At 41.0% G+C, this 17,544-nt stretch overlaps 1 protein-coding gene across 1 annotated transcript in view; it reads right to left on the minus strand.

The window, feature by feature from the left end:
* Positions 1-17,544, minus strand: part of GALNT1 (polypeptide N-acetylgalactosaminyltransferase 1) — a 73,398-nt gene that overhangs the window by 13,113 nt on the left and 42,741 nt on the right. The window contains exons 4-6 of the mRNA XM_039238954.1: positions 12,433-12,599; positions 6,849-7,056; positions 1,930-2,100 (exon numbers count right to left, since the gene is read on the minus strand). Coding sequence (XP_039094885.1) covers positions 1,930-2,100; positions 6,849-7,056; positions 12,433-12,599 — 546 coding nt within the window. The remainder of the gene's footprint in view (positions 1-1,929; positions 2,101-6,848; positions 7,057-12,432; positions 12,600-17,544) is intronic.

The raw sequence follows: 17,544 nt of genomic DNA on the forward strand, positions 1-17,544 counted from the left end.
CACCCACCGTGCTAACCGGGGACCTACTCTGTCTCAGCCTTTGCCCTGACAGCCTTCTCGGCCCCAGGGCCACTCCTGTTCCTAGTACCTGTCTTGGTCCTCAGGTCCTGACGAAGCTTAGTCACCTGCAACTCCTTAAATTAAGGCTAGTTCTTCTAATTCTCTCCATCTGACTGTGTATCTTCCCACAGTTCCTAGCAACTACACTGACTATATTAACTAACTGTATTGACTATATAATCAACTAGCTTCATGTTAGCAACTCTTACACACCAGGTTCTAAAGTGTGGCAAATACTGCAAAGATATAGATTAAATACGACAAAAACAATGAGATGGTTTTTCCTATACCTAACAGAAATCTTTAAGGAAAGGAATGAAGTACAGAATGAAATGAGTACACTCATAAGGGGACTATCATCCTGACCAAGTATGGTGTATTCTCTGCAGATGAGGAAACCCATTTCATCAGCACATGGCCCAGGTTTGCAGAGTGGGCAGAAATAGCTGGAATTCAGTAGAGAAATGATAATGAAGGAGTATTTAAATAAACAAATACCCATCAACCATTTGATTTCCATGAAGGATGAGTATGAAGAAAAATGGACTCCAACTAGAAGAAAATAATTAAGTTCCAGGGAAAAAGGAAACCATGGCCATCTTATTTTAGCATGAACTGTCGCCTCTGATGGCATGCCCTAAAACATATGGATTCCGTGCTGTAAAGGGTGGCAGCATTTGCCTTTGCAGTAGAAACAGTTGTTCCCACATGGAAGTTAGGATATACTCTGATTTCAGAAGAGAAAAAGAATGAGAAACGTCTACTATCTTAGGAGGCAGAGGAAACAGGCCAACACCCACATAGTTACCATTCAGTACCAGGTTTCTTGCCCTTGGTTTTGAGGTATCTTGACATTTCCTGGAATTGTATGCTCAATCTTGTTTGCACATGTGCATTTTCGCCCTATTAGAGAAGACTCACAGCAAAGAAGCCTACTGTCTACAAAATGTTTGGGAACCCCTGATTTAGAGAGTGATTTGTTACATTGTCAGCAAAAGAGTGGACAAGTACCTTTGTTAGCAAAGGACTCTGGCAGGGCAGGAGAAAAAGCCCAGAATTAATGAAATTCTCCTCAGCTTTGCCAGAAGAGGACTTGAGTTCGAGGGAAAGCAGGCCTTTGGAGAAGGCTGGGAAGGGAGAAAGCTAAGGCGTGGTTCTGAAGGGGCTCCCAACCACTGCTGAAGCAGCAGGCGGGTGCTGCGGGACAAAGCCCAGGACGGCTCAGAGAGCTCAAGGTCTGTTCTGAACAGCATAAAGAATCTTACCCCTTTCTGAAAAAAATCTACAGATGACCAAATATAAAACAAAGGATAAGTCAGAATGTGTCCATGGAAATCCTTTTTTATACTTCTGTCAAGTCTAGTTATTTCTGTATCTGAAACCAGATTTTCTAACCTTATCAGTCAGTAACTATCATCCGGATGGTACAAGTCTGAATTTACAATCTTATTTTTTGGTGCAACCACCCGCTTCAGGTAATATTTTCACAGACCAACACTTACAATTAATTAAGGGACAGTTTGATTTAAAGCCCAATATTATTATCCTCAACAACTGAATCAAAGCATAAATCTGACAGATTTGCAAAATGTTCACACAGGAATGAAGAAACATATGCATGTTACCATCACTTTTCAGGTATGCTAGATTTATATAAATGAAAAACTGTAAATTTAATAAGTGATCAGAGTAAAAAGCCCTCTTTAAAATAATGATACATGTGAAAGATGGCTCTTGACTACATATATGGTATACAAATGCCTTGTGTTTTTCAAAACAGAACACTTAAAATCCTTCTGAGAGGATGCCCAAAGCTTCACTATCCCCCGCTGATAACACTTTAGGGAAAATGTTTGACAAATCAATCACCTGACAGGAAGAGTCCGATCACCTTTCCTTCTGTCCATTTCTCTTTGGGGAACAGGATACCAGCGAAAATTGAGCTTCCAGTTGAAGCCACCATAGGTCATATCAGAGCCTGCCATGTACTCAAAAGTGTCATCGCTGATCACATCAATGATAGGACATACCACTGTTTTCCTAAAATCATAAAAGCAAATGAAAAAATCTTTACAACTTTCCTTTTGGAGGCATGGAATAACAACTATATTATAATCCTATATGCTAAGTGTGTTTAAAATAAAAATACATTCCATAATGTTAAAAGTAATGATGAAAAAACTTCCTGCTGTATCCTACTAAGTTAGCCTATCACTTGTCACACTCACTTGTAACCACTGATAACCCTTCATCCCTTTTTCATCCATACTTTTACATAACGGACACATATAAAAACACTTCAGGGGCATGCGGGTGGCTTAGTCGGTTAAGCATCTGACTCTTGATCTCAGCTCAGGTCATGATCTCATGGTTCGTGGGATTGAGCCCTGCGTCAGACTCTGTGCTGACAGTGTGGCACCTGCTTGGGATTCTCTCTCTCCCTTTGCGCCTCAGCTGCATGGTTCTCTCTCTCTCGAAACAAATAAACTTAAAAACAAAACAAAACAAACAAAAAAAACCACTCCAAATATTTCCAGGTTTCAAAACTAATACTTTTAATGACTATGTATTTAATCATTTTAAGGCAGTAATATTAAGGTAATAATATATATATATTTTTTAATGTTTTATTTATTTTTAGGAGAGAGAGAGAGACAGTGTGAGCAGGGGAGGGTCAGAGAGAGAGGGAGTCACAGGCTGAAACAGGCTCCAGGCTCTGAGCTGGCAGTCAGCACAGAGCCCAACGCGGGGCTCGAACCCACGAACTGCGAGATCATGACCTAAGCGAAAGTCGGACGCTTAACCGACTAAGCCACCCAGGCGCCCCTATTAAGGTAATAATCTTAATAAACACTTGGATATGTGTGTTCCTTACAGTTTTTTTGCTATCAAGATACTAAGTGAACATGTTCGTATAACCAGTATTTTGTTTTTGCTTTAGGAGTAAACTTCCAGGAGTGAGTTTACTGAATTAATGGAAAGAAATTTTTTTCTAACACTAATTCTTGCTGCCTTCCATACAGAGATGCCATATGTATATCTTTCTCCCTGCAGCTTGTTTATAATGCTATGCTACCAACTTTGGATGATATTTCTTGCATTTTTGCTAATAACGTTAAATAGTACCTCACAATTTAAGAATTTGTTTCTAGTTATCAAAAAGGGTATTTTTCCTGCAGTTTTTATTTCTTCATACAGATTGTCTGATCACAGATACATTTTTTTCTACTGGTATTGTGACAGTTTTTATAAATCTGAAAAAACTTCCACATGACCACTACTCCTTCCTAGGAAAGGGTGCACTACTCAATAGCCTTTGGTAGCCACATTCTAGAGTATGTAATGTCCTCACCATCCCATCTTTTGTGTTTTATTTAAAAAATCTTTCCCTACTCCAAAATTATAAAGGTATTCTCCTATGCTGTCTTCAAAAAGAATTATTATTTTTGCGTTTCATATTTAAGTCTTTAATCCTCATGGAATCAATTTTGGTATGATACCATAAGTATCCAACTTCATTTATTTTCCTTATGGATAACCAGCACTCTCTGATGGTCTTTTTTTCCTCTGCTATAATTAACAAGGCATCCTCTGTCCTAAGTCAAGTTGCTGTATAAACATGGGATGGTTTCCAGACATTACTGTTTCACTAATTTATTTGTGAATTTCTGCATCAATATGTCACTGCCAGGGGTGGCTGGGTGGCTCAGTTGGGTGTCTGACTTCGGTTCAGGTCATGATCTCATGGTTCGTGAGTTCGAGCCCCACATAGGGCTCTGTGCTTACAGCTCAGAGCCTGGAGCCTGCTTCGGATTCTGTCTCTCCCTCTCTCTCTGCCTCTTCTCTGCTCACACTGTCTCTCTCTCTCTCTCTCTCAAAAATAAACATTTAAAAAAATTTTAAAAAAATATGTCACTGCCACAATTAATATAGCCTCAAAATAAGTCTTGATATCTGGTAGTGTCAGCACTGTTGATCCTTAGTCTTTAAGAATACCTTACCTATTTTTTAAAATATGCATTTCCACATAAATGTTAAAATCAGTTAGTTCCTCCAAGAAAATTCTGTTGAGATTACAACTGGAAATGCACTGAATTTCTAGATCAATGTGGGGAGAACTGATATTTTTAACCTTTCTATCCATGACTATTATCCTCCTCTCCACTTAATTTCCAGTAAGTTTCAAATGTTCTATTTTAGGCATATTTTGTTAAGCATATTCCTATACCTAAGCTAATAATTATAGCTTATTATTTCCTCTGCTATTGTAAATGGGATCTTTTTTTTTTTTTTTAACATTTTATTTTCTAACTATTCCTTGCTGGCTGTTCTATAGAGAAGTGGAGAAGGCTGTTCTATAGAGATCTTATATTTGGCAACATTGCTAAACTGTTATCTCTGTTTTGTGTAAGATTTTTTTTCCCATTAAGACATCATCTGCAACTAACAGCACTTTTTTTTGTTGTTGTTTCCAATCCATACACCATTTACTTCTTATATTATTGCAGAACTTAAGGCTTCTATTAATACTGAGCGAAGTAGTTAATTCAGGGCATCATAAGAATGTTTTTATCTTTTAAAAAACATTTTCAACTTTTCTCCATTAATATGATGTTTGCTAGCTAAGGCTTTTTTTTTAAGCCATCCTTTCTGAGATTAGTAAATTTCCATTCTATAGTAGTTCACTAAATACTTTGTTTATTAAAAAAAAACTTTTTTAATGTTTATTTTTAAGAGAGAGAGAGAGAAAGAGAGAGAGAGAGAGGGAGGGAGGGAGGGAAGGGGGGCAGAGAGAGATGGAGACACAAAATCCAAAGCATGCTCCAGGCTCTGAGCTGTCAGCACAGAGCCTGATGTGGGGCTTGAACTCACAGACTGTGAGATCATGGCCTGAGCCAAAGTCGGACGCCCCACTGACTGAGCCACCCAGGCGCCCCAAGAGTTCATGAAGTACTTTTAATCATAAGTGATGTTCACCTTAATCATAAATGAACACGTTTTTCTGTACCTACTGAAGTGATCACAGATTTTTACTGATAGGGTTTTAATTGTAGTTTTAGGAATGGTATATTACGTGAACTGGTTTTGTAATACTAAAGTGAACCAATTAGTCATGATATGTTCTTTTACATATTTTTCATATAAAAATAAAAATATATTCTATCGTTATTTTTTACTCCCAGTAGACTCAGTTTTCTGGTATTCTGAGATTTTGGGGTTAGTGTTCATGAGTGGGTTTGGATAACTTTCCATGTACTTCCTTATAGTATTTCATACCAGAGTTATACTACTCTCATAAAGAGCCGGATTGCTTCCCTCCTTTTCTACACTCTGTTTACATATCCTGTCTCCCTGCCGCCACCCCACACCAAGGTTGAAACAGGCAAGTTTTCTTGGGCGTGGTGGGATTTCTCATTCTCACTCACACAGCGGCACGAAAACTTAGCTTTATGCACGGGTTTGCACTTCATCTCCCCGCCTCAGGCGGGGCCTGGGCCTGGTCTCCTATCTTCCCGTCGTTTGTCCATCAGGGCAGAGGGGCTCTGCGTACTTTGAGTCTGGCAGAAATTCTCCAAGTGAGGGCTGGCCTTAGCATTTGGACCACTCACTTAGCTCACTTTTGAGATTTGCAAAACTTGTGGTTTCAGTGCCTGCTCAGTGATGCCTTTCAAAATGCATTTTATAGTTTATCCAGCATTTAAACTCTTTCAGATAGAAATCATACTCAGGACACGTAACCCACCATACAGCCCCAACTAGAAGTTGTGGCTGTCGTTTCAGCCAAGCCCTCTTCAGTTCTGTCAGCTCCTCACACTGCTTTCTCTCCCTGGGCCTGGGCCCAGACTCTTGCTTATGTGTGGTCTTTATGCAAGCCAGTATTTCCCAAATCAGTCATCTACTCTTCAAAGCCAACAATTTACAGAGATATTCTCTTTCTTCTTCAGGCAGTGCTCTCCTTCCTGAAGCTGCTGTACCTTCTCACTGCCCCAGTGCTGGTTCTCCCTATTTATTCATCTCTGAAAGGGCGAGCTGTACGTTTAGCATTTGCTAACAAACAGAACAGATGCAGTGGTGTGTGCTGTGCTTCACTTACCTGGTATGAGTTTGCCTTCCTCAAGTCAAACCTTAAGGTGGAGTGGCCACAGACCGCCTCTGGCTCAAATGGCAACGGGGAGGAGAAATTCAACTAATCTAAGTCTAGCAGACCAGGGTCAGCCTCTCCCCTGGGACACAAGAACTGTGCAGAGACCGGCAGGTGACAGGTCACTCTCTGACAAATGTGTGCATTACTCCCACAGCTCTTCTGCACTGCCAGAGATTACAGGGCCTTTCCATGCACAGCTAAGCACCTCAGGCTGCAGTGCTGATCTCTCCACCTGCCTTCTCCGTCTTGCTGTGCCACAGGCTGAGTGCTGCAGTCCCAGTAAGGAAGTAGAGAAGGATGAGGTGACTTGCCTGCCCCAGTTCAGCCTCGGACAGCAGGGACGATCAAGGGTTTAATCCTGCCATTCCCGAGTTCACCGGCTTCTGGTCTGCTCCCATGTAATAAACAGAGTATGAGGCACACATCTGAGCAACCTGGTTCCTGATCCAGTCTCATCAACAAGACTGCAAACATTTCTTCATGTTGCCTTCACATTTAGTTTAGAGTGTTCTTCATGGGTATTTTAAAGCAAACTTTGGAGGAAATTATTTTTGCATGTATTTAAAAATCCAGAATTCTGCAGCTTACCATACCGTTTAGGACAAACACACTGAAAGCAAATTCACTGACCCCGGGAAGTTACCTGTCGTGTTTGATCCTGGCTAAGAGAGGCTCCAGCCATCCCACTGTGCATTCACAGTGAGCATCCAGAAAGGTGATCACTTGGCCCTTAGACACCGCAGCTCCTTTTAATCTAGCTCTGATCAGTCCAGAACGTTGTTCCATTCGAATTACGTGAACTGGTACTTTTAATTTTTTCACATAACTCTCTAGAGGTCGTTTCAAAAAGTCTGAAAAATTAACAAAACGAGACATCACATGCAAAGACTGACCCACCTGGTGCTACCCTGATGAAAAGCAATTCTGATGTGCAATATTCATTCAACACATATTTCCTGAGCACTCTCAGTGAGGCTCTCTGGATCACAAACCCATTTCACAGAAGGGAGCCTTTTTCTTTCCTCAGAGCACGTCCTAGAGATGCCTCTACCTTCCTACAGGAAGACTTGGGGGAGAGCCTTTAGGTGCAGGCTCAGTCAAAGCCAAGCAGGTCACCATGGTTCCCTAACACCTCTCTTGGCTTAATTCTTCTTTCTCTAATCATGCTTAAGGATCAGGAACAGAAAGAAAGTAGTTCAAGAGCATTAAATCCAGACCTTAATAGAGAGAACAACAGACTACATAACAGTTGTTAGAGTTCAGACAGTTGTGGGATTTCATCAAAGGCAGAAACTAACAGTCTTAATGCTTACCACAGACTCTGACGATGGTTCCTGTACTGGGAGGCAGGGAGTGAGGTCAAGCTCAGAAGAGAAATGCTGGACTACTTAGCAGACAAGTAGGTCTAAGTGACAAGCATCTTACGGGGGAAGAGCAATTGAAGGAAAAGGGGGGAAAGCAGAAAGGGAGAAGAAGTGGCTGCATGAAACCAGCAACCGTCCTGGGGTGTTCACATAGAGGTTGTGCCCCTAAGCTAAAGAAGTCCTGCCTCCAAAATACATAACACTTTAAAAAGCAGAAAAGTCTCAGCTTCCTCAAAGCAAAGCAAAAGAATTTTTCAGAGAAGATTAGTTCATAGGATTTATGCTATAGAAGCTACTGATGGTGGTTTGGTCAAATGTCTTTCCAACACCCCAACAACAGGATAGGTATGAGGATAATGTCTTTAGGGAAGGAAAATCCTGAGACAGAACTCCTGGGGCTCCTAGGACTAGCTCTGTCCCATGGGACTCTAGTAAGGGGGAGCTCCCAGGGATCAGAGTGTATGCATTAAGGGGCTCTTAAAATAGTAAACATGGAAATTCAAAGGGCTTCCTATAAAGCACAAAGGAAAAGACAAATCAGGGTGACATGGTTCTTGCCTGTTTGAACTGGAATGACTCAACAATGAAATAATCAGGGATATGAAACTTATGAAAGAAAAAGGCCTATCTATCCCACTATGGAACACTGATTCCATTTCTGCTCATATATTTCCTAATGTATTTGGGGCTAAAAACAGTATCTGTAAAATACTGGGAGTAGAACTCCTACTGAGTCACCACTGTGATTTTATGCAGCAAGTCTTAGGGTCAGAAAGACAGAACTCCATTCTGAATAACAAGGTGAGGGCAGTACCCATCCTAGAGAAGAGGAAGATTTGGCAGTAGTAGCTATATCATTTTGTGTCTGTTTAGCATAGTGCCAAGCTCTTTACACCAATTTAATATCATTTAATCCTTAAAGCAGTAACCCTTTGAGATTGTCATTACACAGATTTGAGACACAAAAATTCAAGGCTTAGAATATAAAATGAACCGATCAAAGTGACACAGCGTGTTGAGGGTTGGAGCCAAGATTCAAACCCAGGTCTGCCTGGTTTCAAAGCCCATCTTCTCACCCCCAACAAGAAATCCCAGAAAGGAATTACACAGAGAATAACTCAGGATAGTATAATCACCAGAGCTAACACAAATTTAAATTACTTTATGTCCAGTTGGATGGACTCCCATGTGTTAGGGTGTGGTATATATTCTAGTGCTTCAACCAACTGAGGTTGGGTGTGCCACACACAAGATGTCTCCCAATAAACTTTCCCAAAAATACCAGACAGCTTAAAGTCTTAAGAATCAAAGCAATCTAATTCCCAAGTCCCACGTCTTTGAAAGCTAAAATACTCTGTCCTATCTATAAATAAAATGAAAAATGCATGATTTTCTGGTCTGGCAGCTCAAAAAAGTTGCTATTCCACAAATTTTCTTGGCATCTTTGTGGCCTTCATGCAATAAGGCTAAGATATAGGTGTCTTACTAACAGATGATATAGAATTATGAACCCAGGGCTGGGGAGGGGAGGGGGGGGATTAGGAACTACTTATTGAAGCCTAATTCCACAAAAATGAAGCCACAGAGGGTTAAGTGATAAGCTTCCGTGTCACCTACAAATGAGAATCTTGTTTATTAGAATATCTTTATAGCCATTAGCCTATAAATGAGTCCCCAGGCATCTCTCTGTCAGGGGGTATGAGGCTGCCAGAGAGTGTGTCAGGGGAAGGTTCATTGCTTACAGCAACATTGGAGAAATCTTAGGCAGAACTCTAAAGAGCAATAGAAAGAACAAGGAATTTAGAGTCTAAAAAATCTGACTCCTAATCCCTACTAAATAGGAACCTCTGCTTCCTTCTGTGTAAAATGAGGACAACAACAGCCATCTCAGATTAGGAACATGGTGTCAGTTCTAGGTCTTAAGATAACCTTCTGAGATGACAATTACATAACTTCTGACGTGAAGTGAAGACTCGTCCTGAATGCCTTCAGTACAGACCCTGCAGCAGTGAAGTTATGAGATATGACGTACGTAGCCATTAAGAGGTCAAGTTTTAGGTTTATGCTAAGCCTCATCAGTAAAACAGGGATAATTATAGCACCTACTTCATACGTAATAAATGGGGCTACTGACAACTCAGCAGGTTAACTGTGCAACTGGGTATCCTGAGGCCATAAGCAAACTATGCATGCTACATGACCTAATTAGAAGTCTGCACAGACAAGAAGTAAGGGCAAGGATTAATTGACTGGTAGATTACTTTTTCATTCACTCATTAAATTCTGGACTGTTTATATAATAAGTGCTGTCAGCACTGAGAACAGAGAGGTGAGCACATAGTCCTGACGGGGTATACAGTCTAGCAGGGGAGATGGTCATTAAACAGACGGATAAATAGTTAAAACTGATGAGAGCTGTGGAGGAGTCTAGTGTTCCCAAACACGCTCAGAGGGACACGGCCTGGTCTCTGGAGTTCAAGGAAGGCCTCTCTAAATATATCGTGATTCTGAGTAAACATCTGAGCTGAGCTGCAGGGATGGGGTGGGCAGGGAGTGGTTTGGGAAGTGAGCCGAGATGCAGGCAGTGGCCAGGGCATACAGGCCTCAGAGGAACGGTTTCAGTCAGAAGTGCCAGGAGTTTAAAAGCTCACTGTGCATGCAGCGTGGAGAATGCATGGGAAGTCAAGGGCATCTGCAGGGAGGCCGGACCAGCTAGTCTGTGTCATTAGTCCAGGTGAGAAGTGAGGGTGCCTTGGATGTGTCTCAGGACTAAAAAGGCAGACATAAAGAGTTACATAAAACCAGAGCTTGCTCTAGTTCCTGGGCCTAACAGTTACCACCTAAATAAGAGAACCAAAGAAGATTACCCTAGATAATTCTCAATCTGGATAGAAGGGCTACAAACAATTATAACCACAAAGACACAATACCTAGTGGTTCCCAAATATGAGAAATGCTGAGCTATCCACCTGAGGCTTTCCAGGCAGATAAGGGAGAAGCAGCCCCTGAGCCAGGGCTCTGGGATACTTCTCAGGGACCCTGTGTGGTGACTAAGAGCCCCAGGTGGAGCCATGAAGTAGACCTCTGCCCACGTTTTCTTTTACAGATTTATACAGGCTGGGTGACTAAGAAGGGCCTACGTGAGGAGTGGAAAATACAGTTGGTATATGTGACTTTGTCACTTTACAGTTGTGGGGACATGGGTCTTTGATTAGACCACATCCTACAAAAACGTACTATTCACACAGCCCTCTCAGTCATTCAACAGAGTATTAGAGAATACAAAGGAGGAAATGGAAAAACAATTCATTTCTTCTGAGGAAAAAGATCTTTCCTTGAGGAATATTTAATTTAGCAAATATCAACATATAAGTAAAACAAACATAGTCACTTGCAGAACCGATGTTCATATATATTGCTGCTGAAATGAACTTAAGCTAATTTTCCTAAAGGAGTAATTATCTCCTGGCAAACAATTATCCACATGAGGATTTACACTTCTACTGTCAATAGTAACTATTTAATTGCCATATTCTTAATTTCTAACAGTTCACACATGTTGATATTAACTACATTACATATTATGCTATTATTTAAATGCTTTGTTTGTTTATAAACTGTCTCCTTAATTACATTAAGGAGGCAAGCTATAAGGTACTCCGGAAGGAAGACCATATATTATTCTTTATTTGTTACTTCTATAATCTGGCAAAGTGGTGAGATTTAAATTGTTATTAATGTGCAAATTACTCCCCATAATTAAGACATGAAGTGATTGTGATTAAATTTACATATTTAGAACAGTCATGGAAGGAGAAGGTAAAATACTTAGATAAACCATCTTAGTAGATGCAGTGATATTGGGCAAGAAAGTTGGAAGTAGCACAAGAGGCTGAAATAATGATCAGGAAGTCTATGGCTGGTCAAGGAGGAGCCATTTTCTGTAGTTCCTTCCAAATTTTTCTCATAGGAGCACAGGAATATTGGGGGAACGAACACAGGCCACCAATGATCCTCAATAGTACTGTGGGGGAAAAAGCCTGGAAAATGCTGGGTATGTCTCAGTTTAACAGGTTTCTCTATAGATGGGACTTAGCAGAGCCTTCTATGCTACCTTGTGGTGTGAAATCTCCATGAAGGATTTGAAATAAATGATGTTGGCTCAAGGTACTTTAAATGAATGCACCTTACCCAAACAAGTACTTCATGAGACAGTTGGAGAGATTCTAAGCTTATGAAAAATTCTGAGCTCCCTAGAAGAGTATTTGGGCAAGAGTCACGGTATAGATTTATTATAAGAGTCATATTACATACCACTTTCTCATAAGTTCCTTTCTCAGCCTTTTATATAATCAGCCATAGATCATTACTGAACCTAGGAATGGAGAAAATGGGAAAACCTAAGAAGAATCTGGAGGACTAAGGCTTGTCCAGCTGAGACTCCATTTTCTTGCCAGAGGTACTTCCTACTACACATGGAACTCAATTTCTCCATCCTGGCTCTAAGGAGCATCTCATTTCTCTCCATGGACTCATGGCTGCAGCTTCCCACAGGGAAAATTCTAACAAAATTACGTGGTTTTTTTCAGGAGTTCTACATAAATATTTATATTATATAGCATTATTTCTTTTTAAAACAAGATTAAGTTGTGACACAAGTTAAATGCTAATAAAGATAATATTTTATGTTTCTTTCACAAGGATGTAATTTTTTGCATATGTGAATGAGTCCAAATGCCACAAATATTCTTAGGATAAATTAGAAGTCTGTAGAAAATTATTAGGTTAAAAATGATAGCGACGTTTCTTAACCATTAATGATAAAAGCTGTAGCATATTATGGCATTAAAATTTAAAATTTACCTCTTTCACTGGCATCATCTACTAGAACAATTTCTTCTAGCATGTGTCTTGGTGATCGATTAATGACACTATGGACAGTTCGCAGAAGTGTGCTCCAAGCCTCATTGTGGAAAACAATCACCACACTTGTTGTAGGAAGATTATCGGGATACACCTTTGTTTTACACCTAGAGACAAAGCAAATGCCTTTATAAAAAGTGACTGTTAAAATAGCATACTCAATGCATCTGGAGTAGGAGGGGTAAGAGAACAATAAAGACAGTTTGCTCTAGTGGTGGGACTCTTGGGAACTGTTCATTTTTAAGTTTTGGTTTATTTAAGTACCTATTTAAAGTTATATTTTTAGATTTAAATTATCTTAAAGATGTTAACTGTATACTTAAAATCAGGCACCTCTTCCTGGTCAGTGTTTTCAGTTGATTCATTTTAATGGACAATGTACTAAGGCTACATCATCAATCTGAAACTGAATGCGTCTCAAGAATCCAATTAGGGGAAAAACAAAACAAAACTGGAATCAATGGAGTCTACGCAGTTTAATAATCTAAACAAAAAGTACTTTCCACAAAAGAAGAGAGCTAATAATTACTGAGTACTATTTGGTATTAGCAGAAAGGCTTCCCAATAATTCTGAGAAGTATCTGGAGCCACATTTCACAGAGGAGATGAGGACAGACATAATGATGAGGACTCCAAAGTCCATGCTCTGCTGAACAAAAACGCTTGACTCACTTCCCCCATGCTGAAATACCAATATGCATCTCGTGTAGTAATGACCAGGTCTAGAAATACAATCATCAAGAAGACCAAACACACCCAAAATATATTCACACAAAATCAACATATTAGTCATGTTTCCAGCACTTCCTTGGGCAACATGACCTCTCCTTCCAGTCTTGTTAGCTGGATCAAACTTCTACACCACAGAGAACTGTAAACACAGTTAGCAAGCAGACACCAGGGGATGCAGTTCAGAACAGGAGCACTCCTAACAAATGCACATGTAACTCTTTTGTACGTATCTACAAACTGCAACCGTCACTCCAGGCTTCTATTTCCACCTTTGTTTCCTGCTCTCTCACAAGCTTCTCAAACCTTTTAGTGTCTCCAATCTCATCTGTTAGCACCTGCCAGTGAGTGGAGAAAGGAAAGAAGGGGAAAGAAATGAGAAAAATACCAATGAAACCCCTCTTCTAAAGCCGCCATGATAATCTACTTACTGAAGTCCCATGCTAGGGCGGCTGGCTGGCAGCTGGAAGAAAAGGAAAATGGAAAGGAAAAGAGATGACGAGGGATAGAGGCTGAAAGGAGGAGGAAGAGAAGGAACATTTACTGTCAGGGCCCCATCACCACCAGTCTCTCCTCTCTCCACAGAGAGGACAAACAGATAGTGTCCACTGTCCTTCATTAAATCCCTCTTCAGGCCCTACCATCCTCTTGACCATCCTCCAGGTCCCCCTTCACAGTGTGGTCTCTGTCACCTGTTACTAATAACCTCACTTCTGTCCAATCGCCCACAGCCTCATTTCCACATCACAGTCCATGCCCCTCATCTTAGGTTCACTCCAAGCCCCACTAGGAGGCCACCACACAGCCTGCTGCCCTGTCTACAGCTTCTTCCAAGTCCAGGCAGCATTGGTGAGGCCCAGATGACCAGGTGTGTAGACTATGGGAAGGATATTGTAGGGTATTGTGTCCTCAGCATTCTAAATAATACTTCTAAATAATACTTCCCATCAAAACTGTTATGTTATAAATGGTGGCTAGATTATACATATACTCCGTGCTATGCTTCAGGTACATCATAGGTGAGTAAGCCCAGACACTCATGTTTTCATAGGAAGATCCATCCTGAACGCCTGACTCACAGACTACTGGCATAGGACTTTGATATCAGGAATGGCCTGTATGTGAGCAAAGGGGGTTCAGAAAAATATTGTTAATATTATTTAATATTAATATTTTAATTAACAAGTAATATTTAAAATATTAATATTTTAAAATATTATTTAACTGAGTCGTATTAAGTCATATATGATCTCTTTTGCCAAATTAATCCTACTCATTATTGTAGGAGAACTGGGAAACAGAAAACAGCCAAGGTGACTAAAGTTGTTGGCTTACCAAAACAACAAAAGAATAAAATCAAGACCCAGAGGATAATTAGGCAAAATACGCAGCATGTAAACAGTACTGTTAGCCATGTGCATGGCTAGCAAGTGGACAGGAAGAAGAGATCTGGTGCCCAGATGAAGCAGACTGTGACCAACACCCTACAGGTTTCCTTTGTGCCTCTTCACAAACCTGCCACTCTGCTGGACCTTTAGCATTACAGAGGAGTTCTGCCTCCTCCTCTTCTTTTTTTGAACTTTATTTAAAAAGAATAATACAGAGCAGTAGTTCTCAAGCTTTGTGATTCATAACCCCTTTATGTGTTTAAAAACTGATGATCCCAAAGCATTTTTATGTAGGTTATAGCTATTGATATTTACATTATAAACTAAAAAAGAAAATTTTAAAACATAAGAATCCAAAAACACGCATTACACTAGCTATCAGAGACGATTCACCGCCGGCACAGTGTGCGTCCATTATGGATTCACGGTCTCTGCACCCCTCATACACTCTCCACTGCCTACTCTGTGGTGATGTAACTGGCTCCTCTCAGCATTTCCCCTCTGCAGCTGGCAAGAGGCATACAAAAGCTCTGCATGGCACACATACTAACAGAGGGGGCTGGACGGACACTGCAGGAAGGAAGGACTTCCCTTCCTGGTTCACTTTCATTTTTCTTCTCCTTCCCATTTTGTGGCCACCAGTGGAATGTGTGGTGGATGCCCAGATGCACCGTCCCCACTGAGTTTCAACAGCACCTACTCCTTCAGGAAGATTCTCAGCAAGTCTCCCAGGTACCTCAGTAGCTGGCTTCTCAGTTTGAGCTTCCTGCACCCCAAAAGGAGAGTTCCTGTTTGCCATTTCTGGCTCTGGTTTCCTGTGTCAAAGCACTTCAAAGTGTATTTCCTGCTTATTAGGCCTGCCTACCAGCCCCCACTCTGAAGGGTACCTTGTGCCAGGTATCGCCAGGAGTAACCAGTAAGTTTCCTCTATCTAGTGAGCAGCAACTGCACATTCTCCAAGGAGGTCTGAACCCCAGCATTAGGGTGGGGGCTCCCTTCCAAGGTTTTTCATTCCTTGGTACTCTCAACCCGTGATATACTTTATAATTGTCTTTGCCTCCCTGCAGTCAATCCCACTATAGTTATCAGTTATATTAAACTTTCTCTGTTCAAATTATTGCTGGGAAAATTCTGCTTCCCAGCTGGACCTTATGCATCTAGTTTCTCAAACTCCACTGTGCATTAGCTGGGTAAGACAAAAAGAGTCAATAATTGTCTTGGTATTATTATGAAAACGTGATGACCCTGCAGGCTCCCTGAAGGAATCTGAACGACCTACTAGTGTCCCGGGATCACACTTTAGGAACAACTGATACAGAGCATATTCTTTTGTGTCTCAATCCTTTCCTTCAACATTGTTTGTATATCATCTGTATTGTAATGGGTAATATTTTATTGCCGAATAGTATTCTTTTAAAGGACATATAAATATATTTATTTATATACATTGAGGTACATCCCAGTTGGGGCTATTATAAATAATGTTGGGTGCCTGGGTGGCTCAGTCGGTTAAACATCCGACTTTGCTCAGGTCACGATCTCACGGTCCTTGGGGCCAAGCCCCGCGTCAGGCTTTGCACTGACAGTGCAGAGCCTGCTTGGGATTCTCTCTCTTCCTCTCTCTCTGCCCCTCCCCTGCTCGTGCTCTGCCTCTCTCACTCTCAAAATAAATAAACATGGAAAAAAAAAGATATAAGAATGGCCAGTAAGTACATGAAAATAATTCCAATACCACTGGTCATGGAGAAATACAAATTAAAACCAAAATGAGATGCCATTTCACACCCAACAGAATGGCTATAACAATAAAAAGGTAAAAAGAAGTGTTGGTGAGGATGTGAAGAAACTAGAACTCTCACACGTTTTGCTGGTGGGAAATGTTCATGGTGCAGCCACTTGGGAAAAAAGTTTTGACGATTTCTTAGTTAAAAACAAGGTTACTATATGACCTAGCAATTAGGAATCTACAAGAAAAGTGAAAACATATATCCACATATGTACCTGTACCCATTCTTGTACTCCTATCTTCTACACAAATGTTCTCAGCAACACACTCATAGTAGCCAGAAAATGAAAACAACCCAAATGTTCATCAGCTGGTGACAGGAGAAAGGAAACCGGCTGTGTTCACACAACTGAGTAACTGCAGCTGACTGTGGAAAGGCAAAGTGACTACAAATGGACACCAGAGATATTCGGGGGGGGGGGGGGTCAGAAATGTTCTGAAGTTGTATTACCTGCTTAACTACAAATCTGTTGAAAATGCAACTGAATCATACACTTCAAATGGGTGTATTTTCTTGTTACAGGAGAGATGGAGTAAGTCACTCCACCTGTAACTCCTGGACAGAATGCCTGGAGCCGCTTCCTGTGGGGACTCTGAAATGTAAATGGTAGCAGCAGCAGCAGGTCAACCAGGGAAGGACCAGAATCGAAAATTCCACCAAACCAGTGGGGAATTCGCTACTTTTGTCCTCTGGCATTAGCTAGCCTGCACTCAAAGCCAGCTCCACAACTGGAAGTGTACAATGGGTGCACTGAGGCAGAGCCCCAAGAGCAGCTCTATCAGTCTGAGGAATGAGAAAGGAGTGCCCTAAAGGTCGCCCCTCTGTTTTTTTTGTGGGGGTTTTTGTTTATTTCCCTTCTCCCTCTTCCGCCACCGTAGCCAGTCTGAGTTTGAGCAGTGCTACACCAGTGAGTCTCCTGGGAGGTGAGATGTCTGTAGAGATAAAAATTACCTGGGCAACATTATTTAGTTCTTGTTTTGATCCAAGGCCATGTACATAGCTTAAAGAATAAACGACTTTGCAAAGCTGGTTTTGAAAGGCTGTTCTCTCACCTCTCTGCCATTTTCTCCTTTCCCATAAAGCAAACCACACACAATTTTTTCACCGCTTTCTCTTGGTATTTACCTCCATAATTCTAAATACTAGAT

The sequence above is a fragment of the Hyaena hyaena genome, unplaced genomic scaffold, assembly GCF_003009895.1.
Source record: "Hyaena hyaena isolate Hyena2069 unplaced genomic scaffold, ASM300989v1 scaffold_150, whole genome shotgun sequence".
In the NCBI taxonomy this organism is placed as follows: Eukaryota; Metazoa; Chordata; class Mammalia; order Carnivora; family Hyaenidae; genus Hyaena; species Hyaena hyaena.